The sequence below is a fragment of the Scaptodrosophila lebanonensis genome, unplaced genomic scaffold, assembly GCF_003285725.1.
Source record: "Scaptodrosophila lebanonensis strain 11010-0011.00,11010-0021.00 unplaced genomic scaffold, SlebRS2 tig00000232-arrow-arrow-pilon, whole genome shotgun sequence".
Classification (NCBI taxonomy): domain Eukaryota; kingdom Metazoa; phylum Arthropoda; class Insecta; order Diptera; family Drosophilidae; genus Scaptodrosophila; species Scaptodrosophila lebanonensis.
Window position 1 is genome coordinate 32183 of NW_022060622.1, and position 27041 is coordinate 59223.

Sequence of the window (27041 nt, forward strand, 5' to 3'; positions counted from 1 at the left end):
TATCCCGGCTAAGGCACGATGTTTCAGAGGATACCATCAAGCTGTACATTTGCCAAAATGTACCTTCTTGCTTAGCTGATGATGTTTTGGTTTCGAAATTCCAGTTTAAGTATAAACGCGACATTTCGTCTTTCAAAATTTCTGTTCCTGAGAATTTATTTAATAAAATCGTTGACCCTACTTTCTGGCCAAAACATGTAGTTGCTCACGAATTTACCCGTAAACGCATTAATGCAAATAATAATTCTTCTTCCATAGCACTGTCTTCTCCAAAAAACTAAATCATTCCTCTTCCCTGATATTTCATTATCAAAATGTACGGGGACTGCTTACTAAACATCAAAGGCTTTATTCAAACAGTACATCATTCGTTGCTAATGTTATTATATTAACTGAAACGTGGCTTAAACCCAAAGTATTAAACTCTGAAATATTTATTCAAAAATATTCTATTTTCAGACTTGACCGTATACACCGCAAAGGTGGTGGTGTTCTTATCGCTGTAGATTCTCTATTGTCGTCTGAATTTGTCTCTTTTGAAAATCCGTTTTCAATCGAGTTTATATGTGTAAAGCTTATATTTGCGCGTTTTTCTATATTTGTCACTTGTTCTTATATCCCACATGCATCCGATAATGAAACTTACCTTCTTCACTGTTCTGCAATACAAAGCATATCCAGTATGCTTAAAGATAGAGACTATTTGGTCGTTTTTGGTGATTTTAACATACCTGATGTTTCGTGGTCAGTATTAGAAAATTCAAATTTCCTAACTCCTTCTTCTGCCTGTCAATTTTTAGATGGTATGCTTGATATACCTCTTTTTCAAGTTAATTCTGTGTTAAACTCGTCAATGAAACTTCTAGACCTTGTTTTCTTAAATGATGTGTCAAATATGGTTATAAATAGAACACTGCCTTTGTCCCTGCCCGAAGATCTTCACCATCCAACATTAGAGCTAGTGATTGATACTGAAATGTGCACCACCTTGCCTCAAAACCAAAATACGCGAGTACGTTGCTTTAAAAAAGCAAATTTTATTAAACTGAATTGTATTTTAGCGCAGCTTGATTGGTCTCATTTATATGTGTGTAACGATATGGACTTAGCCATTGATATATTTTATGGAGCTCTTAACTCTGCGCTTGATGCTTGTGTTCCTATTTATACTCTACGGCCATCGCGTCGTGTGCCTTGGTTCACTAAAGAGCTTTCCAAATTAAAGAATGTTAAGTCCAGGTTATATAAGCGTTTTTCAAAATCTGGGACCAACTCTGATTTTTACAAATTTAGTGTTGCCCGTTCTCAGTTTCTAATATTAAACAATCAATGTTATGCCGATGTTTTTCCAAGACACATACACAACAAATTGTTTTTCCTCTTCCAACATTAACTTTTACGGCAATATTCATGAAGCCAACTGCATATTCATGCCTGTTGTCGATGAACCTTCCATCTTGTCCGCGCTTCAAAATCTTAAGCAAAGTTTTGCACCCGGTCCAGATGCGTCCTGAAATTCTGTGCTGATGCCCTTAGCAAACCACTCTATAGACTTTTCTCCTTATCACTTGACAGATGCCGATTCCCCGATATCTGGAAAAATTCTTACATCTTCCCTCACTATAAAAAAGGACCTAAATCTGACATTGAAAATTACAGAGGGATTTCTAAGCTCTCTGCTATCCCCAAACTTCTGGAAAAACTGATGACCTCTCAGTTACAGCATCATTGCAGGTCCATAATTTCCCCTTTTCAACATGGATTTATGAAACGCCGCTCTACCGCAACAAATCTCCTTGAATTCTCATCGTTCGTTATGAATGGGTTTTTAGCTAAGAGCCAAACGGATGTTGTATACACTGACTTTAGCAAAGCTTTTGATTCTGTCAACCATGAGCTATTGATCCATAAGCTGGGTCTTTTGGGATTTCCCAAAAATCTTATCGTATGGATATATAGTTATTTGTTTGGCAGAACACAACGTGTAATTTTTAACGGCGTACTGTCAAAAGCTATTAAAGTAACTTCGGGGGTCCCACAGGGTAGTCATTTAGGTCCTCTACTGTTTACTCTTTTTATAAATGATCTGCCATCATCCCTAACTTACTCTCGTGTACTAATGTATGCCGACGACGTAAAACTTTGCCTCTCATATAACGATGTTCAGTTTCATGACAATTGCAGCTTGATCTCAATGCCTTCCAATTGTGGTGTTCGCGGAATCTGTTGAACTTAAATTTTGTTAAATGCAAGCTAATGACGTTCCACCGATGCAAGCCTCATTTCATTTCATATTATTTAAATAACTCTCCTGTAGAACGAATTTTCACTGTTAACGACCTAGGTGTACTGTTTGATGCTAAACTTTGATTTAATGATCACATCTCCACCATTGTTAATAAAGCAAAGGGAACTCTAGGCTTTATTAAACGTTGGGCAAAGGAATTTGATGACCCCTACACAACACTAATTTTGTATACGGCTTTGGTGCGGCCTACCTTAGAATATTGTTGTACCGTCTGGTGCCCGCAATATGACATACATAAAAATCGCATTGAATCTGTTCAAAAGCAATTTCTTTTGTTTGCCTTACGTGGTCTTGGATGGAGTAGAACTGACCCTCTACCATCATATTTTCACAGGCTACAATTGTTAGGTCTTCCGTCACTTGCTAGCCGCCGGATTTTATTAGGTGTAGTTTTTATACATAAATTAATTAACGGCGACATCGAGTCTTCGGTGCTTGTCAGCCAAATTAACTTTACGGTACCACAAAGACCTTCAAGATTTTTTGTTCCCAAAGGCCTAAATCGCTGTACAAGCAACTATGCTTTGCACAGTCCGTTTCGGGTTCTGTGTAGCAACTACAATAATTTGAGTCATCTCTTTGGCCATGAGAGTTCGGTTAATTCGATTAAATCTTGCTTACTTAATTTTCTGATCCGGTCTGAATCTCTTTAAATCGTTTGTAATTTTATTTAATTTAAATTTTTTTTTTTTATGTTCTTTTCCAATATTTGAATGTATATTATCTAGATTGTTATTTCTTTTCTTTATGTTTAACATTGACAGTTATTTGTCAATTAAATAAATAAATATACGAGTTTGTTTTATTTTTTTGATTTTCCCCCCACTTCCCCCCTATGGGGGTTTTCCCGATTTTCCATTCGTATAATCGCCTATATCTCGGAGACTATAAGACCTAGGAACACCAAATTTTAGTCCCAGATGCCTTATGAGAATACGCAGAAAATGTATATTGTGGAATTTCCCTCCCTTCGCCCTCTTTTCCGCAAATCGCGATTTTCTCTAACTCCCGTAATTCTTGGAATTTCGAACTAATTGCAAATAGCCCCAGTTAGTTATTATGTGTTTGTATGCCAAGTTTCACTATGATAGAGCGATTTAACAAAAAGTTATAGCCATAAATATATTTGCTGCTGTAGCGCTGCTCAAGCGCTGCCAGCGACTGTTGTTGATGCTGGTGCCTTGGTTAACTGCACACATGCTTACACAGACACGAATAGACATACATACACTCACACAGACGCAATTGCTATTTACGAACAAAATCTAATTGATAAATTATTAGTATCCTTAACGAAATTTATCTCATTAAAAATAAATATATAACTTAATTTAGGTTCGTTTACGATTAATCGAATTTATTTTTTAATAAATTATATTGAGACGATGTTGAGACGATCTATGTTTTCCATCTCAAAAACTAGCATTTGAAAATTGAATTCAGAAAGTACAAAAATGTATGTATGTACTTACATTTTGTTTCGCTGGTCCGTATTTAAATGACAGTATATTACCATTCACATTTTCGCTAACAAACATACTCGATTTTAACTTTCGTAAGACTTAATTCAGTAAAATGTTTTTTTCTATTTGTGCCAAGGGGCATCTCTATTGTGCGGTTGTTTTTGATGCTGTGTTTTACGAATACATTTAGTAATTTGCTAATTTAATAATATTACGTAAGATATGCAAAATATTTTTGATGCAGATTGTTCAAAAAAACTATAAGGTTTATGATTCCAATGGTTTCTTTGTTAGTGTTTTAAATAAAAACCCCTGGAAATGCATTCGAGATTAGAAACCCCGAAAAGCGATTTCTGTGGCATCAAGAATTGGTTTTGAGGCGAAACTTGGGCGGAAGAGATTTCTGTGGCACTCCATTATGAATTTAATGTGTGATATTTTAAGACAGGTTGATATGTGAAATAATAACTCGTGACATTTATATACAGGTCTCGCTCATCTTTACTAGTCACATTCTGCAACGGTTCATATACCACTTAAAAATCTTAAAACAATGTCTTTTTCTGAGGACCAGTTTGGACGAAAATTGGATCGTTGTGTAACAGACTCAATAATAAAAGGATGTATGTATATAAGTATCCATACACATATGTATTTACACGTGTGTGTGATTACAAGCTTAAGTGTATACCTATTATGGTATTATATAACAAACAATAGTAATACCTTTTGAAATGCTGTGTATTTCGTTGCACTCCGCCGCCAAAGAGTTTTGTTAAAACTATAAATCTTGACATTTCAATTTAGTATCTCGGGCCATGTTTTATCTTAATAGCTGTGTGTAAAAAAATCATGCACATATGTACATATGTATGTACATTGTTCTGCATGTACAACTGGGTCATAAAAAAGTGCAATTAAGTTATACAGCCGACGGCATAAGTATTTTGACATGAACGCTACCATACGATTTTGTTTATAACTTTTTAAATGGCCAAGGAAAAATATTAAAATTAATATGGTGTAAAGATATGTTTATTATAGGTAAATTAATTTGTAAGAGTTTATATAAAGGTAAAAATAGCAACAAAAAAAATCATATTTCAGAAATGTAAGTGGCATAAGTATTTTGGCATATTTTTTAATTAGAATCAATTAACAAAAGTAAATGGTTAAACAATTTTTTTATTAATAGAAAATATATCCTCCCTTGGCAGTTATAACTTTTTGCAGCCGTCTGGGAACCGAATTGACCAAAGTTTGGACATAATCCAACGGAATATCCTTCCAGAGTGCGCCTACCTCAGAAATTGTTCGCACATCTTTTTTGCTTAATATAAGCCCATAGATTTTCAATTATATTTAAATCTGGACTTTGGGGTGGCCAATCCAGCGTGCTAGCCTGAACTTCATTCAAAAAAATTTATTATTAATTTTGCTATGGCACGGCGCGTTATCCTACTGAAAAATAAAGGACTCTCCGATCAATTTGTCCCCAGAAGGAAATGCGTGACCATTTAAAACATTTAAGTATTTGCCCTTATCCATGGTTCCACCCCATTATAAGCGACACATCCTTACTTACTCTTTCACAAACGGGTACTCTTTTTTTGTGTTGTTGTTGGAACCCTTACAAAAACTTTTCTTCGAACAGTGGTAATCAAAAGAGCTTTCGTCACTCCACAAAACATTATGCCAAAATGACGGAGGCTTGTCAATATATTTTTTGGCAAATTCAAGGCGCTTGATCTTATTTCTCATAGAAATTTGAGGAATAACTCAAGAAACATAGGTGCCATAATCAGCTTCTTTAAGACGTCTGCGTACTGTCTTTTCGCTAATATTAATTTTTGTGTAGCTAGTTAGTTGCATTGCAACAGTCTTAGGTGTTTCTAACGGATTATTCTTAAATTGGCGCAGAAAAAAACGATCGTTCTGTTCTGTTGTCTTACGCGGTCTGCCACAACGTGCCACGTTTTTTGTGGTATGGCTTTTATTATACTTATTTCTTTGATAATATACGGTTTGGCCAGATGTATTGTATAATTTACTGATATTATCTACGAAAATACCAGCGTTATACTTCGCCATCATATCATTTTTAACAAATTCACTTAGTTCTTTTATTTTATCCATTTTTAAACAATTTAAGTAATCAAAACTGTTCTTATCAGCAGTTGCAATCAGTTATTCACGATTAACAGCTCAGCTTTAGCTCAATAATAGATCAATACAGACTAAATAGAGAGAATGTCAAAATACTTTTGTCCAGCTCTTATCAACTCGCGAAAGAGAACAAAGCGAAACTCAAAGAAACGCATAAAGGAATTGAAAAAAATACTTTACACACTTCTTTATGCTCACATGTAATGTGCTTTGGAAAATATAAAAGAACCGTTACATGTTACAATTCGCCAAAGTAAAACGCAAAACAAAGCGTTACATTTTGTCAAAATACTTATGCCGTCGGCTGTAAAACAAATGTCAAGTAGATGATGGTTGCAAAGGCACAGAGTACATTCATAATATTACTTCCTTTACAATTTTGGGCAAACAGTGCCAAAAATTACATGAGCTATAAAATACCAAATGGAAAAGCTAAAGTCAGATGCCCCGACTTTGAAACCTATTTATATGTATTAATAGTTAGCTCAAGTGAGCATTTTGAGTTCCAAATTATAACTAACATAAATAAATATTTAAGGCATGCCACATAGCCTGTGGCCCGCGCCAGCTCCAGAGCATAGCCGATGCGCGCAGCAGCTTAGGTAACAGAACGTTAACTCGGCGCCTCGTGACCGTTCTTGTAGTGGTCACTCAGGGCAGGCATGCGGGTGTCAGGTTCCGCCGGTAGCTATTGGAACGGCGTTCAGTCCGTTGGTCAGATATTGCCTTGCGCGTGGGAATTGGCATCTGTGTTGCAACGGCGTCCGGTCTAATGACCTGGTCAGCACATTTTGCCTTGCGCATGTAAACTTGTATAATAATAGAAATTAAAACAAGAAAGGAATGCTAAAGTCGAGCAGGCTCAACTCTTAGAAAACTCAGAAAAAATTAACAAACTTGCCCTTAAAATTTGGTAGACACATCCAGTTAGTAATTATATATCCGTATACCAAGTTGCATTATGATAGGTTGATCAGAAAGAAAGTTATAGCCATATAACCATGCCCAATGCACACATACATACATATTGTTTCCAGACCTGCCTCTGGATGGAATTGCGTTTCGCAATGAACGTAAGTGTTCCTAAATCCTCTTTCTTATTTTGCAAATGCGACGGATTGATTGTAGCGCGCACGATTTAACTTAAGTGGTTCTTTTTTATTCATACATGTATCTTCTTTTATGGCTACAAGCGAAGTGAGAGAGCGAGAGTATATTACATCCAGTCACTCCGCTTTCTCATTACAGGGGTGCATTTTTGTTGTGCTTATAAGTAATTAATAATGTTGCCAGAAAGTTTACATAGTTTTTAACAGCAAATGTGAAATTTAAATTAAACAAAATAATTATGCTAATATGCTCGATTCTCCTCCAACATCCTCCCTCCGTTGAAAGGATCTAGATTTCTTTAAACTAATCGAGGGGCAGTGGTGCTAGTTTGTGGATTGGGCGGCGTAGCGTACCCTTGCTAGTCTGGAGATCGACTACTCGGACCTTTCCATCCTTTCCAGCGATGGCTGCGGTCTCGCGAGCAAGGATCCATTTTTGAGAATGTGTATTGTCTTCATGGACAATCACAAGTTGTCCTTCACGAATGTTTGCCTGGTTTGAAGTCCATTTGGATCGACGTTGTAGTGTGTGGATATAATCGCGGTACCACATTTGCCAGAATTGTTGTTTTAAGAAAGTCACCTTTTGCCAGCGGTCGAGGTAACGAAGATGAGGGGAAGACTCTGGATTGTATAATAGTTCTTCGGGAGCTGTAAGTAGCGAAGATCCGATTATCAAATGGGCTGGTGTCAAAGCACATCCGTCGTTGGGATCATCTGATTGTGGAGGAATTGGCCGTGAGTTAAGTATGGCTTCCACTTCGGTTAGCAGAGTTTGCAGCTCTTCAAAAGTCAAATTAGCTTCGCTAATGTTTTTAATCAATAATGTCTTTGCTGATTTGACTGCGGCCTCCCAAAGCCCACCAAAATGTGGCACTCGAGGTGGGATGAAGTGAAACTCAAAGCCCATGCAAGCGCTGTAGTGTCTTATTTGGCTGATCGCCTCTGAATCCAATGCGGCTTGCTTAAACTCTGCAAGTCTTGCAGCAGCGCCAACAAAATTTGTTGCATTGTCGCAATACAGCCTTTGAGGCAGTCCACGACGCCCGACAAATCTTCGAATGCAGAGAAGGAATGCATTGCTTGATAGCTCTGAGACTAGTTCGATTTGAACCGCCTTTGTTGCGAAACATTCAAAAATAGCTGAGTATATATATACGTTGATCGTTCACGCAGTCGATGAGTCGTCATAAAGGGTCCACAAAATCGACTCCCGTTATCAAAAAAGGACGTTCACCTCGCAGGCGGTCCGCCGGTAGATCTCCCATCAGCTGCCCCATTAAACGAGGTTTGTAATGGAAGCAGTGAATACAAGAGCGGACGACCTGGCGAACGATTGCTCTAGCATTTATCACCCATATTTTCTCCCTTAGTATGGAAATGAGAACCTTGGGGTTGGCATGTAAGTGCTGATGATGCAAAAACTGTATGTAGGTACGAGTAAAACGATGAGATGAGGGTATAATGGCTGGAAACTTGGCATCGAATGGTAACTCTGATCTGGCTAGCCTCCCACCAACTCTAAGTATTTCCACAGTTCTCCCGTCCACTGACATTTCTTGAATAAATAGAGCTAAGCTCTGCATGCTGTGTTTAATACGTTTTCCCTTGTGTATTGACTTAATCTCCTCACAAAACGCTGACTGCTGTATATGCCCTATTAGACGCCAAAATGTAACGCTTAGCTCAGTAGCTGGTACGTTTACGATATCGCTAACTTTGAGGAGATGATTTGCTTGAATTCTATTAAATGCTCTGTATATAAATGATAAAATTCGTAGAGTGCGCATGTGCGAAGATGAGGTTTCGACGAGCTTGTCAATGATCGATTCTGGTTCTGTGCTGATAAGTTTAATGTGTGTTGCATGCAAATCTGGAGACGTTTCGTTGCATATTACAAATGCTTGTTTGCGAACTTCTATCGGTTCCGGTAATGATTGGTTTAAAGTTGGCCACTCGCCATGCGGTCTTTTCAAAAAATCTGGCCCTGTTAGCCACATATTGGTTTCCAGTTCAAATATGCGGCATCCTCTTGATACGATGTCAGCAGGATTCTTAGAGGGATGGGACGTGTCGCCACTGTATACTGCCTTCGTTTTCTTGTAGTTCAGAAATTCGATTGGCAACGAAGCAGTTTAATTTAGATGAATGCATTGTCAACCATTGGAGCACAATCCTGGAGTCTGTCTAAAAGGTGATACTGCTTATGTAGGGAAGAATTTTGTGATGAAATTTTCGGAATGTTTTGTTAAGTAGTACAGCTGCACATAGTTCTAACCTTGGTAGAGATTGGACCTTAATAGGCGCGACTCTAGATTTTGCTATCAACAAATTTGTGTGTACTTGAGAATCGATTTGCACTCGGATGTAAATACATCAGCCATAAGCGCGCTCTGAGGCATCAGCAAAGCCGTGTACTTCGCCCTTAAGTGATAGTGAAGTGTGTACGAACCGAGGAATTTGTAGCACGTGAGTGTTCTGAAGATCAGCTTTCATTTCGTCCCATAATTGATTTAACGTTTCAGGGAGAGGTTCATCCCATCCCAGCTTTAAAATGTGTAGATCCTGCAAGAGTATTTTGCATTTAATTACGATTGGACTCATCAAGCCAAGAGCGTCAAACATCTTTGCAATTGCCGATAATACCATTCGTTTGGTATTTTGTTGTGTAGGTTGCAAATTGTACCGATAAACAACGCTGTCTTGCTTTGGCCGCCAAGATAAGCCAAGAGTCTTTGCTGTATCTATTTCCTCAACTTTAATAGGGACTTCATTCGTGGATGGATTAATGAAATGCTTCGTATTGCTGTTAAATTTGGTCATCTGTAATAAAGCCGTGATCTGATCTTTCTTCTGTTGTAGTTCCTTCATGGTGTCTGCACCTGTAAGTAGATCGTCGACGTATAAGTCTGTGCGAAGAACCGATGCGCCAACAGGAAATTCTGATTCGAATAGACTTGCGAGATGATGCAGACTTCGAATCGCTAAGAATGGTGCTGATGATAGACCGTATGTGACCGTGTTTAATTGGTAAATTTGAATTTCGTCTGTTGGATTACTTCTCCAAAGAATAAGCTGAAAGGATCTGACACGAAGGTCTATCATGAACTGCCGGTACATTTTCGTAATGTCGCCAGTATGAACAAATTTATGTAACCGGAACTTTAACAGTGTTGTAACTAGATCCTGTTGTATTGTTGGGCCCACCATTAATATATCATTCAAAGACTTGCCGGAGGATGATTTTGCTGAACCGTCAAAAACGACACGTAATTTCGTAGTCAAGCTTTGAGGCCTTAATACACAATGGTGGGGTATAAAGAAATGCGGTTGAGTTTCATCTCGAGTCTGACACAATGACATATGCCCTAAAGTTAAATACTCATTTATGAAGCTTGCATATGCACTCTTCAATTCATCGTTTCTGTTAAATCGTCGCTCGAGTGCCATAAAGCGTTGGTAGGCGGTATCGTAAGAATGTTGCCTGGCCCTAAAGAGATTTTTCCAGTTCGGATAGCGACAAAAAATCCGTCGGTGTTTATAAGAATATTTATCTTGTTTGATTCATAAAACAGTGGATCAGCAAGTACAACATCCTGGGAAAGATGCCACTGATTTATGTCAATGTCGGTGCTGGCTTTGCTGGAGCAGATTGCTTTGATGACTGCGAACGTTGATGTCCATTCGAAGTCTGATGTGCGGGACCTTATCGTCGTTGACACGTGATAGTGTATACGCTGAACATTACTTGTTATACCGCTCACGGCTTGTGAGACTCGGCATTTTTCCAGCTGTAAGCGCTTTGCAGTCTCCTCTGTGATCAGATTGACTTCAGAGCAAGAGTCTAACATGGCGCGAATTAAATTATAGTTTCCGAACCTGTCCTTTACTCTTACAATTGCGGTCGGTAAAATGCCACGTTCAGTAGAGTGCATCACCAGTGACAAGTTTGGCGAGTCCTGAAAGGAAGAGTTCATTTGCGCATTCAGATTCCAGCAATTGTTGCCAGCTTGTGGAGTAACCTCCTTAGTAAATTTGTGTAGTAGAGAAGATGTGCTGCGTGGCACACTCTGCAGCGAGACCTCGACGGACATTGTTTTTGAAAGTGGTTTCTTCTCAAACAATTAAAGCAAAGTTGGTGATTTTTGACCCATTCCTTTCGTTGATCGAGAGTTAAGGCAGCGAATGATGTGCATGTTGAGATGTAATGGTCATTGGAGTGGCAATGGTCACAGACCCTATAGGAGGTTCTGACGAATAACTTGGACGTCTGACCTTGTTTAGAACCTTGCCTTGTTTCCTGAAGGTTTCCGAATGTGACGCCCTTTGCACGACTCTGCCAAAATTGGCATCGATGCGTAATAAACTTACAATAGTCTTCCCAAGATGGAAGGGTATCAAAAAGTTGCTTTTCGTCATACTGTAGCTTGGTGTCAGCATCCACCTTTGATAAAGTAATATGAATCATTATCGCATTCATGATATTCTCAGCGGAGCCGAGCGACAAAAGCAAACCCCTAATGGCAGAAGCAGAATCCAACAGTCTTTGAAGTGTTATTGCGTCGGACTTTCGCATTGGTGGTAAACAAAACAGGTTTGAAATATAATCAAGAAAGATTAGGACGTCGTTGTCATATCGAGATTTTAGCTGTTGAAGAGCCTTGGGGTAGTTATCTTCGGTGACTTGAAACGTCTGTATGCTGGTCCAGATAGACAGTTAAGCAAGTAGTTGAACTTATCTATCACAGAAATTCCTTGGTCTTGGTCAACCAGATTATTGAATGCACTTATAAAGCGTTTATAATCGGAATACTGACCCTCGAAAACAGGAAGTTTCATTTTTGGCAATCGATTGTGCTGAGCTGGCGCTGCTGTCGAGCTCAAAAAACTAGAGTTGCACAAGTTTACCTTTGATGTTTTGTTGAGCACCTTCACAATCCTTGCCTTTGTTTCAATGTACAGATTTTCAATAGCTGTTCTACCATTGTCTGTAGTTGCAAGGTCCTCAATTTTGGATTGTGTTTGGCATATATCGTTAAAGTAGCCTTCCAAAATTTGTAGATTGCACTCGAGCACTGAGGCATCAGCTTGGTCACCAATCGAGATTATTCTAGCTTTAACATTTGCCATATTCCGTGCCATCGTTTGGCGTTGTAGCCGCAATTTTGTTAGCCCTGCGTTGTTTGCATCAGCGAGTACTACTCGTGTAGCCTGGTCACCATCGCTAGGTGATGGCTTTGGTTCTGGATCGCTCATGATTATTTAATTGACTACGAAATGTATAAAATGTCTCAAATTTTCACAATAATAACGTAGACTTTATATTTGTACAGTGTTCACTCACAGTTGCACCACTGTGTAGTGTTTTTGAACCTAAATAACAACTTCTTCATTAACTAAACGATAACTTTAAATTTGCACAATGTTCAATAACAGTTGTACCACTGTGCAATGTTTGTGTACCTACGTAATGATTTTGGCGCTAACTAAATGGGCAACAGCAAGAATCACAGCGAGCTTAAAAGTCTACCAACAAAACGCTGGCAGCAGTTGATAAAGAGTAGATGCCGATAGGGTACCGTTATGTTTGCAATGTCTCACTCACTCTGAATTATTACATGCAGTGCCTATGCATTGTATATTTTTGTGTATGTATATATAACTGATTGAGCTCTTATCAGCGCGTGGTTAGCGAAGCTCTGGCGATAGCATTGTCCAGCGAAGCCCTAACCAGTCGGTGTGGTTAGCGAAGCTCTCGCACTTAACAGTCCAGATCGTTACAGTTGATGATCGTTACACGGGAATGTACAAGCGTTGTCCAGCGAAGCCCTAACCAGTCTGTGTGGTTAGCGACTTAACAGTCCAGATCGTTACAGTTGATGATCGTTACACGGGAATATACAAAACGTTGTCCAGCGAAGCCCTAACCATTCTGCGTGGTTAGCTTTGTTGAATGGGTCTCGCATTTAACAGTCCAGATCGTTACAGTTGATTATCGTTACACAGAAACATACAAAACGTACATTCATTATACTCTGTACATGAAATGTACAAGAGTATATTAGGTTTGCGGGAGCTGAAAAGTGTAACAGGCAGAAGGAGGCGTGGCAGACCCCACAAAGTATATATATTCTTGATCAGCGTGACAAGACGAGTCGATCTAGCCCTGTCTGTCCGTCTGTCCGTCCGTATGAACACCTGGATCTTAGAGACTATAAGAGATAGAGACACCAAATTTTGCACAAAGATGCGTTATGTGTGTATTCTATACGAGTTTGTTTTATTTTTTTGATTTTCCCCCCCACTTCCCCCCTATGGGGGTTTTCCCGATTTTCCATTCGTATAATCGCCTATATCTCGGAGACCATAAGACCTAGGAACACCAAATTTTAGTCCAAGGTGCCTTGTATGAATACGCAGAAAATGTATATTTTGGAATTTCCCTCCCTCCCCCCTCTCCCCCGCAAATGCGATTTTCTCTAACTCCCGTAATTCTTGGAATTTCGAACAAAAAAAAAATTTTGCAAATGCCCCCAGTTAGTAATTATGTGTCCGTATGCCAAGTTTCACTATGATAGACCGATTTACCAATAAGTTATAGCCATAAATATATTTGCTGCTGCAGCGCTGCCCGCGGCTGTTGTTGATGTTGCTGTTTGGTTGACTGCGAAAATGCTTACACAGACACGAATAGATGCGCATAGGCATACATACACTCACACAGACGCAATTGCTATGTAAATGTGCAATTATACACCCCTTACGTGAGTTCGAATACCGAGAAAGGTAAAATCGATCATTGAATTTTTTTTTATTTTCTTAATTTTTTTTATTTTCTATAATTATTGTAAACATATTACAGAGTATTTCAAAGTCGGGACACCCGACTTTAGCTTTTTTATTTGTTTTTACTAAAGCTGTAGAAAAAGCTATGAAATGGACGAACTCCAAATTTGAGGTTGGAACGAGACTTATCTATTGGAGCGGTCCTGTCACGGTCGCCAAATGTTTCCAGACCTGCCTCTGAATGGAATTGCGTTTCGCAATGATACTCCAATGGACGTAAGTGTTCCTAAATCCTCTTTCTTATTTTGCAAATGCGACGGATTGATTGTAGCGCGCACGATTTAACTTCAGTGGTTTTCTTTTATTCATACATGTACCTTCTTTTATGGCTACAAGCGAAGTGAGAGAGCGAGAGTATATTACATCCAGTCACTCCGCTTTCTCATTACATGGGTGCATTTTTGTTGTGCTTATAAGTAATTAATAATGTTGCCAGAAAGTTTACATAATTTTTAACAGCAAATGTGAAATTTAAATTAAACAAAATAATTATGCTAATATGCTCGATTCTCCTCCAACACATATGTTCAAGTACACAAACACGCATAGACACGATTCTGATGTAAATGTATGTATGCATGTATGGAATATTTTATATTTAATTTAGTTAATTAATTAAATTAATTAATTAATTAAATTAAATAAATTTATTTTTTTGTGGGGTGGTACAGGGTATTTAAGAGTTGAGCCTGCTCGACTTTAGCATTCCTTTCTTGTTTGTTCAATAAAGCGTGCTTCTCATATATATTTTAAACATACTTCAGCGCCCAAATAAACAAAAGTCTTTGCAAACTATAAAAAAAAACCTAAGCGTTTAGTTAATTCATAAAATGCAAATGTTTTTGGGTGGACAGATATAGGTTTGTCAAACGAAATTTGTACAAACAAAATATGATCTTTTCGATTCCTATACACATAAAGGATGGTGACATGACATAACGCCCGAGGACTTATCGCCCGAAAATTATTCGGGCGTTATGTCCGGTTTTTTTTTTCGGACTTAGCGCCCGAAAATATTTTTGGGCGCTAAGTCCGTTTTTTATTATACTCTGTACATGTAGACACAAAATTTTGCAGAAATATGGCTTATGTGATCATTTATATGGCTTCAATTTCCGGTAGTGCCAAGGCCAAGCCTTAGAATTATTTCGACATACGAAAGCAATATTTTACTGTATGTTGGCCTTTCACGGGTCGGAGCTCCGAAAATCTATTTATTTTACTACCACAAAATAAAACATCAAATATGTTTTACAGATGACCAATAAAGAATAACAAACAAATCTAAAAACGAACAAAAAATCATTCAAGTAATAATATCCAAATTTTAAATTTTACTCCTTCTTAATAACTCATAGCAAAAAGGAGGGTATATGTGTGTTAAGTGTGTGTGTTATAAAATGTATAATTTTTAATATTTTAGTAATAATAAAAAAAAAAAAAAAAAAAAAAAAAAAAAAAAAAAAAAAAACAGTGGTGGCATAGCTTGGCGTGGTTGCATGGCTGGAGAAGTATATTTTTGACGCAAAGCTCACATTTTATATCAATCGACTTTTTTGTTGTTTCATCATTTGGTTCGTCATCTGATTCCGGCTCACATTTCCCAAATTAATGAACATGTCGCCCTCTTGAATTTTGTTGTTTTTGCAGGAAACTGCCTTCAGGAACTCTGCAAGTCTGATTTTTTTTGCTGTCCAGGTCACTTATCAAAGCTTTCTTATTTTGTTGTGCATTTCGTTGCTTGTAGACTCCATACATATCGCCTCCAAAATTTTTTTTATTTCGTTGTACTTTTGAAACTCGTCCTGTTTAACTATTTTTAGGAACTCCCAAAAAGAACCATTTTTTGGAATAAGCTTCGATAAATAGCTATTGAATGTTTCCTAGAAATGTATATTTACTTATAAAACTAGTTGAATACATCTAATAAAGCTTAATTGTCAGTAACAATCTTTTGCATCCATTGTTTTCCAAAATAACTGATAAATGCAGCGAAATAGGTGGCTCCGTCAGAAGTTACAAAAGCTAAGTTGGCGTAAACTTTCATTTGGCAAATAGAAAATGTCTCTTTAATATCAGAAGGACATAAAAGAGGTAAAGTCATGAATTTCTTGAGCACTCGATAGGCGTTTTCATTTTATTTGATTAATGCAGCCACATCTTTATATTTTTATACCCTACGTCGTAAAGCTTGGCAGTAGTGAAACCAACAGCCCTTTATTAAAGATATTGGAAAAACATTCCTTATTGCATTTTTCATTGCTTTTTCATAACCTGTTGTAAAACTTGTTGGCTGGAGCCATATTGAATATATTATTTCTGTACTCTAAAATACGGACGTATGCCTCAGTGCTTTTATTTGTCATCAAAATAAATGCGAAAGGAAAACCCTGAATTTAAAAGTTATACATAAATAAATCAAGCAAATATTATAGATAAAAAATCTAATATGTACTTACATGGTTTTTACATCCAATGTATATCACTGTGGTTTGATAAAATGCTAGGTCCTTGTTGCTTTCGCACTTACCAAACTCAGTCATGTGCACTGTATGTTTAAAAATATCAATAAAGTCCAAAGCGGTTTTGGGCATTTTTGCATTGCAAAGTTGGCATGGCGACAGAGCTTTTTATTTTATTTTTATGTTTAAGTTCTGCAATGTGCACCTCTTGATTGAGATGGTTATGCTCTCCTGATCTTGGATTTGTTGTGCAAGCATTATTGGTTTCATTATAAAAAATTTAAACATTACACCCGTTCTCATATCACACCTGTTGACTTCCTTTGTTCTATTTTTGTGTGGCTAAATAGTCATTTATTTCACAATTACTACATACCCATATGGTGTCCCTAGGTCTTATAGTCTCTGAGATATGGGCGATTATACGAATGGAAAATCGGGAAAACCCCCATAGGGGGGAAGTGGGATGGAAAATCAAAAAAATGAAACAAACTTGCACAGCGTACACACAAGGCATCTTTGTGCAAAGCTTGGTGTCTCTACCTCCTATAGTCTCTGAGATCCAAGTGTTCATACGGACAGACAGACAGGGCTGGATCGACGCGTCTCGTCATGCTGATCAAGAATATATATACTTTGTGGGGTCTGCCACGCCTCCTTCTGCCTGTTACATTTTCAGCTCCCGCAAACTTAATATACTCTTGTACATTTTATGTACAGAGTATAATTATGGTTTTGCCATAGTTTTTTCGAAAAAATACCGCTTGTCACTTTCAATGATAGTCGAGTTCTGGACCTTTCTGCCCTTTTTTTCCATACAATTGTAAAAAGTGTAAAAACGTGTGAATATATTTTTTTTATACCCTGTACCCGTAGGGTAAAAAGGGTATATTAGGTTTGTGCAAAGTATGTAACATACAGAAGGAAGCATCTCCGACCCCATAAAGTATATATATTCTTGATCAGCATGACGAGAGAAATCGATCTAGACATGTCCGTCCGTCTGTCTGTCCGTCTGGATGAACGCAAGGATCTCAGAAACTATAAAAGCTAGAATAACCAAAGTTGGCATCCAGATTCTCCTAGGTCCGAGTAAGGACGAGTTTATTTAATTTTTTGGAATTTTCCCCCCCTTCCCCCGCTACAGAATTTCGTCAATAGCGTCCACATTTCAAATGCTACCTAAACCAAACTTTGCACACATAATTTATATATAATTGTCTACTGTTGTATAACATTTTATTCAATTCGGTCAATTCTAAGAAAGGTTATTAGCAAAACAAATTCTCGCCAGTACAACCCCCCCAAACTGCAGCAACAAGTTCGCTCTTCTTCTTCCTCTTTTTGCTGCTGCTATGGGCGCATATAACTCAGTGACGGAAGTTTACCTGGGTACAGGGTATTACACTGTCGGGCTTGCTTGACTGTAGCGTTCTCTCTTGTTTTTATATTATGATATTTAGCATGATTTTATTTCTTAAAAAAGGACCTCAAATATCTTAAAATAAACAAATTAATATAAATTAAAATAGCATAACTTTTTCTAATATAAATAAAAAGGAAGGTATTACTTTTCGCTAATAGTTTTGTTGGCTTCTTTAATTTATATGCATTTACATACTTGTATACGATGTTACTATTTAACTAATAGCCGGAAAAACAATAGAAAATGCAAGTGCACGTGCACCCGCCGATATCATTGGTCATTTCGGTCATGCGGGCATGATTGTAAATACGACGTTTGATCATTTCTTGTACGGAGGCAAAAAGTTTCGGTCACCGCCGCTCATTCTGAGTCTTCGCAGTTGTGAGTCGAACTGTTGGTGAGGGTTCGTTCACAGCCGGTCATTGCTTGCATTCATGCAAGAAGTTTCGGGCACAACCGCTCACTTCTGAGTTTTTGCAGTTTTGATTCGAACTGAGTGTTCGTTGAGGGCTCGTTCGCAACCAGTCATTGCTTGTCACTATACCTAAATGAAATAATCATACCGAGTATGGGTAAATACTCGAGTATGACCGAAAATGTAGTACTCGTTGCAGTTCTCTGGCTCAGAACAATTCTTTCACAAATCGTAATGAATGTTATCCTGATGATATTTTCACAAAAGCGATATATTATCCTCGGCATATGGTAGCATTACCGTTTCCAACAAATCTTTGTACACGAATCTATCCATTTCCGCATAAATTCGATATTATGAACCTACACCTTGCCACTAACAACAGCGCCATATCATTAAGCTGCCACCTCCGTGCTTCACAGATTTTTTTGTGAACCTTACGTGGAATTCTTTACCATTTGCGTTCCTTTCCGCATCGTTACCAAGCAACTTAATCTTTTTTTCATCACTCCAGAGAATGTTGCGCCATTCCTTCTCTTCCTGTGGTCCGCATCAGGTTTTATGAATTGATATGCTAAGTTTACTCTCAACCTCAAATTTGCAGTTTTAAGCAGAGGAACTTTGCGAGCAATCCTACCGGACAGATTTGCGCTTTTCGTAGTCTAACGGTTCTTAATGACACAACACTCCAAATGTAGCTTGACATCGTTCTGAAAGACATGAACTAGTGAAGTTCTTCTTGGTGCACAATGTGTTTTGATGGATTTGTCTGGTTTGAGAGCATTCGTTACGAAATTTTCAGACCATCCCATTGATCTGTCAATAAATTTATTATACTCTCTACATGAAATGTACACAAGTATATTAGGTTTGCGGGAGCTGAAAAATGTAACAGGCAGAAGGAGGCGTGGCAGACCGCACAAAGTATATATATTCTTGATCAGCATGACAAGACGAGTCCATCTATGTCTGTCTGTCCGTCCGTCCGTATGAACGAACACCTGGATCTCAGAGACTATAAGAGCTAGAGACACCAAATTTAGCACAAAGATGCCTTATATGTTTACGCTAGGAACACCAAATTTGAAGTCCAAGATGCCTTATGTGAATACGCAGAAAATGTATATTTTTGAATTCCCCTCCACCCCCCTCTCCACCGCAAATCGTGATTTTCTCTAACTCCCGTAATTCGTAGAATTTCGATTTGGAAAGTACCCCGAGTTAGTGGTTATGTGTCCGCTTGCCAAGTTTTACTATGATAGACTGATTTAACAGGAAGTTATAGCAATAAATATATTTGCTGCCCAAGCGCTGTCCGCAGCTGTTGTTGATGCTGGGGCTTTGGTTGACTGCAAAACTTGCTCACATAGACACGAATAGATGCGCATAGGCATACATACACTCACACAGACGCAATTGCTATGTTAATGTGCAATTATAAACCCTTTACGTGAGTTCGAATACCGAGAGAGGTAAAATCAATCAATTTTTTTTTAAATTTTTCTTAATTTTTTTAATTTCTATAACTATTCTAAACAAATGTACAGAGTATTTCAAAGTCGGGACACCCGACTTTATCTTTTTTACTTGTTAAAATTGCAAAAGATAATTAAGTAACTTTCAGCTGAGTTCGACTCTGGAGAACAGCTGCTTAGTCAATATAGGTTTGTGTCTCCGCCCAAGCGTAGTTTAGAGCCTCAATTTTTAGAGGTACCGCCTTGCTCGGCCCCGTCAACCGATTTATCGCCCGCAATTTCGTTGCCTGCTTTCACCGGAGATTTGTTTGCAATTTCACCTATGCCCTATGCCTTCTTCGAAAGCTTCTAAGAAAGCTTCCTCTGACAAATTTTTCGCAATATCCCCTGCAGTTTCGTCACGAGCTGCAGAATGAGCGTCAGCTCCAGCTCTGCCTCAGCCCAAGGATCTTACTGTTATAGCTCCCCAGAAGACAAGTTTTTGTATCAAAATTATCTTCTGATACCATTTGTGAATCTATAGCAGCCTATATTGCTAGTAAATCGACGGCTAGTATGTCTATTTCGATGTTTAGTCCCTGTGAAATAGCCTCGTTTAAAATAAGTGTTCCGCCTGAGGCTTTTACAATTATATGGGATTCAAAATTTGGCCTCCACATATGTTTGTTCATGAGTTTAGGCAGAAAAAACGAGTTTCGTCAGTGCCCGTTGATTTAAAGTCTAGTAGTCTTTCTTTGAAACCAACGTGGTTAAATCCTACGATTTCTGATAACGAAATTTTATCAGATGACTTTTGTATATTTCGTCGTGATCGTCTGATTGCAGTCAAATCCAACGTTTGGTAGGAATTCATTGATGTAGATGTGCCAAATGATGTTGAATTTGTTGCTGTTAAAGTAAAGACGGAAAGTCTTTATATCCCTCTTCCGATATTCAGGCTTATATGCAACATATAACTTGTATTAAAGGAATTTCTACTCTTCTCCGTGACAGTGACGTGCTTGTTGTGATAGGTGATTTTAATTTGCCTAACATAGAATGGTCATTTTTCCATGAGTCCAATTATTTGGTGCCCTCAGCAGAACATGAATTTTTGGATTGCCTGTTGGACCTTTCTTTGTTTCAAATTAATTCTATACTTAATCACCTCAGCAAATTGCTTGATCTCGTCTATGTCACTGACCCTACTAGCGCAGTTATCTCTAGGTCTTCACCCCTGTCAGTGCCTGAAGATACTAGAAATCTCCCTATCATTATAGCCTGTAACCAAAGGGTAGTATACTAGTATACTAGTTTTGTGCGAATGTAACAGGGAGAAGGAGGCGTGGCAGATCCCATAAAGTATATATATTCTTGATCAGCATGGCAAGCCGAGTCGATATAGCTATGTCCGTCTGTCTGTATGAACGCAAGGATCTCAGAAAGTATAAGAGCTAGAATAACCAAACTTGGTATACAGATTCTTCTGAGCCCGAAAAAGGACGAGTTTATTCATTTTTTCCACTCCCCCCTATTCACGATTTTCTATAACTCCCGTTATTCTTAGAATTTTGAAATAAAATTTGGTAAACCTATCCAGTTAGTGATTATATATCCGTAAACCAAGTTTCATTATAATAGGGTGATTAGAAGAAGAAGAAGTTATAGCCATATAACCAGGCCCAATACACATATACATCATATGTACGAGTACACCAACACGAATAGACACGATTCTGATGTAAATGTATGTATGCATGTATGGAATACTAGCAGGTATTGCCCGTCTTAACCCGGCTCAATATGTTTCCAATTGTATTTATTTTGTGTGTGCATAACCTACCCATATGTTTTCACTTTAAACGTTACCAGTAGGAAGGCATTTAAGGTATTTAAATGAACATTTTCTCTTTTTGACAAAAAATTGTTCAATAGTCCGTTACATTTTTGTTCTTGACAAACCATTTCGTTAAACGAACATGACCACTATAACTAATATTTTTTAAAGCTCGTTTTCCCCCCGTTGGAGCTAGAATTTTCCAAAAGCCTTTCTTAGTGTGCTCCTACACTATGATGGATACTATGAAACGATACTTGAGTCCAAATTTAAATTCACATTTGAGTCTTTTCGTGCCATATTGAGTCGATACGGCCACGCACAAACTCGGAATATGAAACACGGCACTCGTGTCAATGCCGTGCAGCGATGAGCCACGATCAAAAAGCACTGGCACCGATACCATCAAAATATCGAAGTTTGAATGCAATAAGCAGAATATTTAAATAATGAAATCGAATTATTTATAGAGATCAATAAGAACAAATCATATACATACATACATCTACCCGCAATGCGAAGCAGAATATGCGTAGCTCCGTTATTCGGTTTCTGCTTTACTATCGCTTACGCAGTCGTTGCCTAGCGACGGTAACTGTAACATTTTGGCGTTTTGCCTTTGCAATTAACATTAAATGGTCAAAACGAAAGAAGAAGAGCGAGCTAATGACTTGCAGTTCTTGTTGTTTTTAGAGCATTATTTGTTTTTACAATCAAACAATTGTGTTCGATTGCCCAATGTATACATTAATACGAATGTACATACATGCTATATTCATACACAGGCATACATACATATGTACATATGTTTCTCTTTACTTTTTCAACCGTACGTAGAGAACCGCACACATAGACACGAACTGTTGCTTATTGTGTGTGAGTGTGTGTATGTGATGTCCCCAACTATTTGATATTTGTTGTTGCTGCATAAAGTTATTAATGAAAACACTAATGCCAAATGCACTAAACAAAGAAAAAATTACTTTTAAAAATTTTATATTATATAATTTTCAATTAATTAACATTTCTTGCTCTGTCAGTGCAAGATGAATGTACATACATACATATGTACATACATAGATGTGCACATACATATGTATCTATGGACATTCACACATTAGTGTCTCACATTTTGCTTTGGCTATTTCAATCGTTTGCACGCAACTACACGAACAGCTGTTTGTATTTGTGTTTGTTTGTATGTATACTTAGTTGTCCCTAACTGTTTGATATTTTGTATTGTTTGTTCTGCCTGCTTTTGTAAAATGCATATTTTGAAAATCCTTGAATGCAAAGTTGTAGATTTAGTTACGTAGATTACATTATCCAAATTTTAAATCGATCGGACTAAATTTATAACACAAACTTTTCATTTGAAATAGTGAATAAATATTAAAACCCCAATAATTCAAGCTCCAACACAAATTTCGAAAATCCGAGTATGCAGTTTTGTTTGTATTCTTTAATTGATTTTAGAAACTAAGTTTTAAGTCGATCGGTTGAAAAATGTGGATTTTTCGAACAAACTTTGGAGCTACTTTTCCCCCCTTTGGAACTCGAATTTTCCAAAATGCCTTCTTAGTGCGCATCTACACCATGATAGGATACTTGAGCCCATTTCAGCCTCCTAGCTTTTACCCTGTGGGCTGTTGACGCGGTTTGCTTTTGTGCCCCAACATTTTTTTTACAGGAAAACCCATATTTTAGGGTTTGTTCAACTTTGTGCTGCATACATACACGCATATAAACACGCATTGGTACGTGATGTAAATGTATGCTGTTTAAACTGAACATAAACATGTGTTCTAATTTAATTTAATTAATTATTTTAATTAATTAATTCATTCATTTTTTTAAATAATTTAATTTTTTTTTTTTTTTTAATTTTTCCTTTTTGTGGAGAGTACAGACTATTTTACTGTCGGGCTTGCTCGACTGTAGCGTTCTATCTTGTTTTTTGTGTAATACGGTTGATATTAATATACCTGTCAAGTTTTTCTATGACACTATTAATTCTCTTTTTGATGTCTGTATCCCCAATAGTGTCATAACGCCTGCTTCATCAAAAGTCGCTGGTTTTCACCAAGATTTTCAAATTTTAAAATGCTAAATGGAGATGCTTTAAGCAGTCGGGCTCAACTTTTCATTTTTCTAAATGCTAAATCTACATAGCCAAATCAAATTGTCTTATTCTTAATTTTCAATGTTATAAAAATTATCTTGCCCGAGGCAAGTTACAATTCGCTCAGGACCCTAAAAAGTTCTATAATTTCGTTAACTCAAAACGTAAAACTTCTTCCCTTCCATGAATATTTTTCCTTGATGATACAAAAGCCAGCAATGATTCTGAAGCTCCTGACTTGTTTGCCACCTTCTTTCAATCAACCTATTCCTCTATTTCTTTTAGTAACACCTCTTATCCTGATTGCATTTCATCTTTCCACTCTATTTACGCTCTCATTATTAAAACCCTCTTACTCTCCTGGTGTAGACAATATTCCTAGTTGTGTATTCAAGGAGTGTTCTAGTTCTCTTTTACAACCATTGCTTAAACTCATTAATTTGTCGCTTAATTCTTTAATCTTTCCAGCTATATGGAAAGAATCTTTAATAATTCCTTTATATAACAAGTAGTAGTAGTAGTAGAAGCTAAAGTCGGGTGTCCCGACTATGAAATACTCTGTACATATGCTTAGTATAATTATAGAAATTAAAAAAATTAAAAAAAAAAAAGAAAAATTTGCCTCTCTCGGTATTCGAACTCACGTAAAGGGAGTATAATTGCACATATACAAAGCAATTGCGTCTATGTGAGTGTATGAATGTCTAAGCGCGTCTGCTCGTGTCTGTGTGAACATGTTTGCCGTCAACCAAACCACCAACATCAACAACAGCTGCGGGCACCGCTTGGGCAGCAAATATATTTATGACTAAAACTTCCTGTTAAATCGGTCTATCATAGTGGAACTTGGCATACGTACACATAATCACAAACTGGGGGTATGTGCAAAATTTGAGTTCGTAATTTCAAGAATTACGGGAGTTACAATTTGCTGGTGAAAGGGGGGAGGGAGCGATATTTCAAAAAACACATTTTCTGCGTATTCATATAAGGCATCTTGGACTAAAATTTGGTGTTCCTAGGTCTTATAGTCTCCGATATATAGGCGATTATACGAACGGAAAATCGAAAAAACCCCCATAAGGGGATGGGGGAATAAAAAAAAAGATAAAACAAACTTGCACAGCATACACACATAAGGCATCTTTGTGCAAAATTAGGTGTCTCTATCTCTTATAGTCTCTGAGATCCAGGTGTTCATACGGACGGACAGACAGACAGTCAGGGCTAGATCGACTCGTCTTTTCACGCTGATATATATATACTTTGTGGGGTCTGCAATGCCTTCTTCTGACTGTCCCATTTTTCAGCTCCCGCAAACCTCTTGTACATTTCATGTACAGAGTATAAATAGTTTGTGGCACTTTGCAGCATCTCTGCAAATCTGTCATACCTCCTCCTCAACATGGATTTATTAAGAGACGCTCTACTACGACCAATATGCTTGAATTTACTACCCTGGTAAATGATGCTTTTAACCTAAAAAGGAAAACTGACTTCACTTACACTGGCTTCAGTAAAGCATTTGATTCTGTAAACCATGACCTTCTGCTCTTTAAGCTTAGTCGCATAGGATTACCCACCGCATTTTTGTATTGGATTTTCTTCCTATTTGCTACCCAACGAATTTTGCTCAGTTCGTATATCTCTAAGTCCGTTTTTGCATTAAGGTAGTCACCTCGGCCCATTACTTTTTACATTATTTATTAATGACCTCCCCTCTACCTTGTCACACTCTCATATACTTATGTATGTCTTACAAAAACCCTCTTGATTTTCAACGCCTGCAGGATGATCTAACTGCATGCAATCTTGATGCTTAGCAAGCACCTCAATTACTCTAAATGTAAGTTCATGACAATGCGCCATTGCAGCGTATATCGACTGTTGAAGACCTTGGGGTTCTTTTTGATTACAAATTGAACTTCAATCTTCACATCTCTAGCATTGTAAATATAGTCAAGGGTGTACTTGGATTCATTAAACGATGGTCCAAGCAATTTACTGACCCTTATATCAAACTTTTTTACACTTCTCTAGTACGCCCTGTGCTTGAATACTGCTTTGTGTTCCCTCTTTCTCTTTTCGTCTTTCTCGTTCCATTTTCTATTCCCCTTTCTCTTTTCCTCTGTCTCTTTCTACTCCTTTTATTTTCTAATTAGCTCTTAAGTAGAATTAATTTTCCTCCTCTACATACTATTTGTTAAGTTTGTTAGGTCTATAATGTCTCCGACCACATAAGGCTCTGAATCGAGGCATACCTGGCCAAATGGCAAATAAAATTCCCCCAACGTGTCGGAGGCTAAATAATGCCTTTTTTGTATACCTTTTTCTAAGGCTTTCTTATTTTTTTAAGAAGAAATTATAACGTTATTTTATTAATTATCTTAATTCTTTTTTATAATGTTATAATTTAATATAAATCATAGTTGTTAAATATGTATTGACAGTAATATTTGTTGATTTATTACAATTAAAAAATAAAATAACTGTGAAATAATTAAATAACAACAATAATATGTTCACAATTAGGATATTTTATAAAAATATTGTAGTAGGGGTACACGTAGAAAGAAATAATTAGAAAAAAAATTAATATGAACAAGTGGAATATAAACACATGAGTACACGTCGAAAGAAATAATTAGAAATAAAATGAATATGAACAAATGGAAATGATAAAGTCGGACGCCCCGACTTTGAAATACTCTGTACAAATGTGTATACAAATTGTTAACAGAGGCATAATCTATATATATAAAACAGTTTGTACACTCTCAGAACAATTCCAAGAAAAACTGTATACTTGGTTTTTTGATTTTTTTTTTATACCCTGTACCCGAAGGGTAAAAAGGGTATATTAGGTTTGTGCAAAGTATGTAACATGCAGAAGGAAGCATCTCCGACCCCATAAAGTATATATATTCAGAATCAGCATGACGAGAGAAATCGATCTAGACATGTCCGTCCGTCTGTCCATCCGTCTGGATGAACGCAAGGATCTCAGAAACTATAAAAGCTAGAATAACCAAAGTTGGCATCCAGATTCTCCTAGGTCCGAGTAAGGACGAGTTTATTTAATTTTTTGGAATTTTCCCTCCCTTCCCCCGCTACAGAATTTCGTCAATAGCGTCCACATTTCAAATGCTACCTAAACCAAACTTTGCACACATAATTTATTTATAACTATCTACTGTTGCTTAAAATTTATTTATTTATAAAGTTATTAGCGAAACAAATTCTCGCCAGTACAACCCCCCCAAACTGCAGCAACAAGTTCGCTCTTCTTCTTCCTCTTTTTGCTGCTGCTATGGGCGCATATAACTCAGTGACGGAAGTTTACCTGGGTACAGGGTATTACACTATCGGGCTTGCTCGACTGTAGCGTTCTCTCTTGTTTTGGCCTAAAATATGGGAGTTTTCCTGTAAAAAA

General features: G+C 37.4%; 1 protein-coding gene across 1 annotated transcript in view; it reads left to right on the plus strand.

Annotated features, from left to right (window-relative positions):
- The first annotated feature begins 4260 nt into the window (after window positions 1-4260).
- The window catches only part of LOC115630040 (MICOS complex subunit Mic10-like), a 35845-nt gene continuing 13064 nt past the window's right edge, over window positions 4261-27041 (plus strand). The window contains exon 1 of the mRNA XM_030526673.1: window positions 4261-4394. Within this exon, the coding sequence (XP_030382533.1) occupies window positions 4325-4394 (70 nt within the window). The 5' untranslated portion in view covers window positions 4261-4324. The remainder of the gene's footprint in view (window positions 4395-27041) is intronic.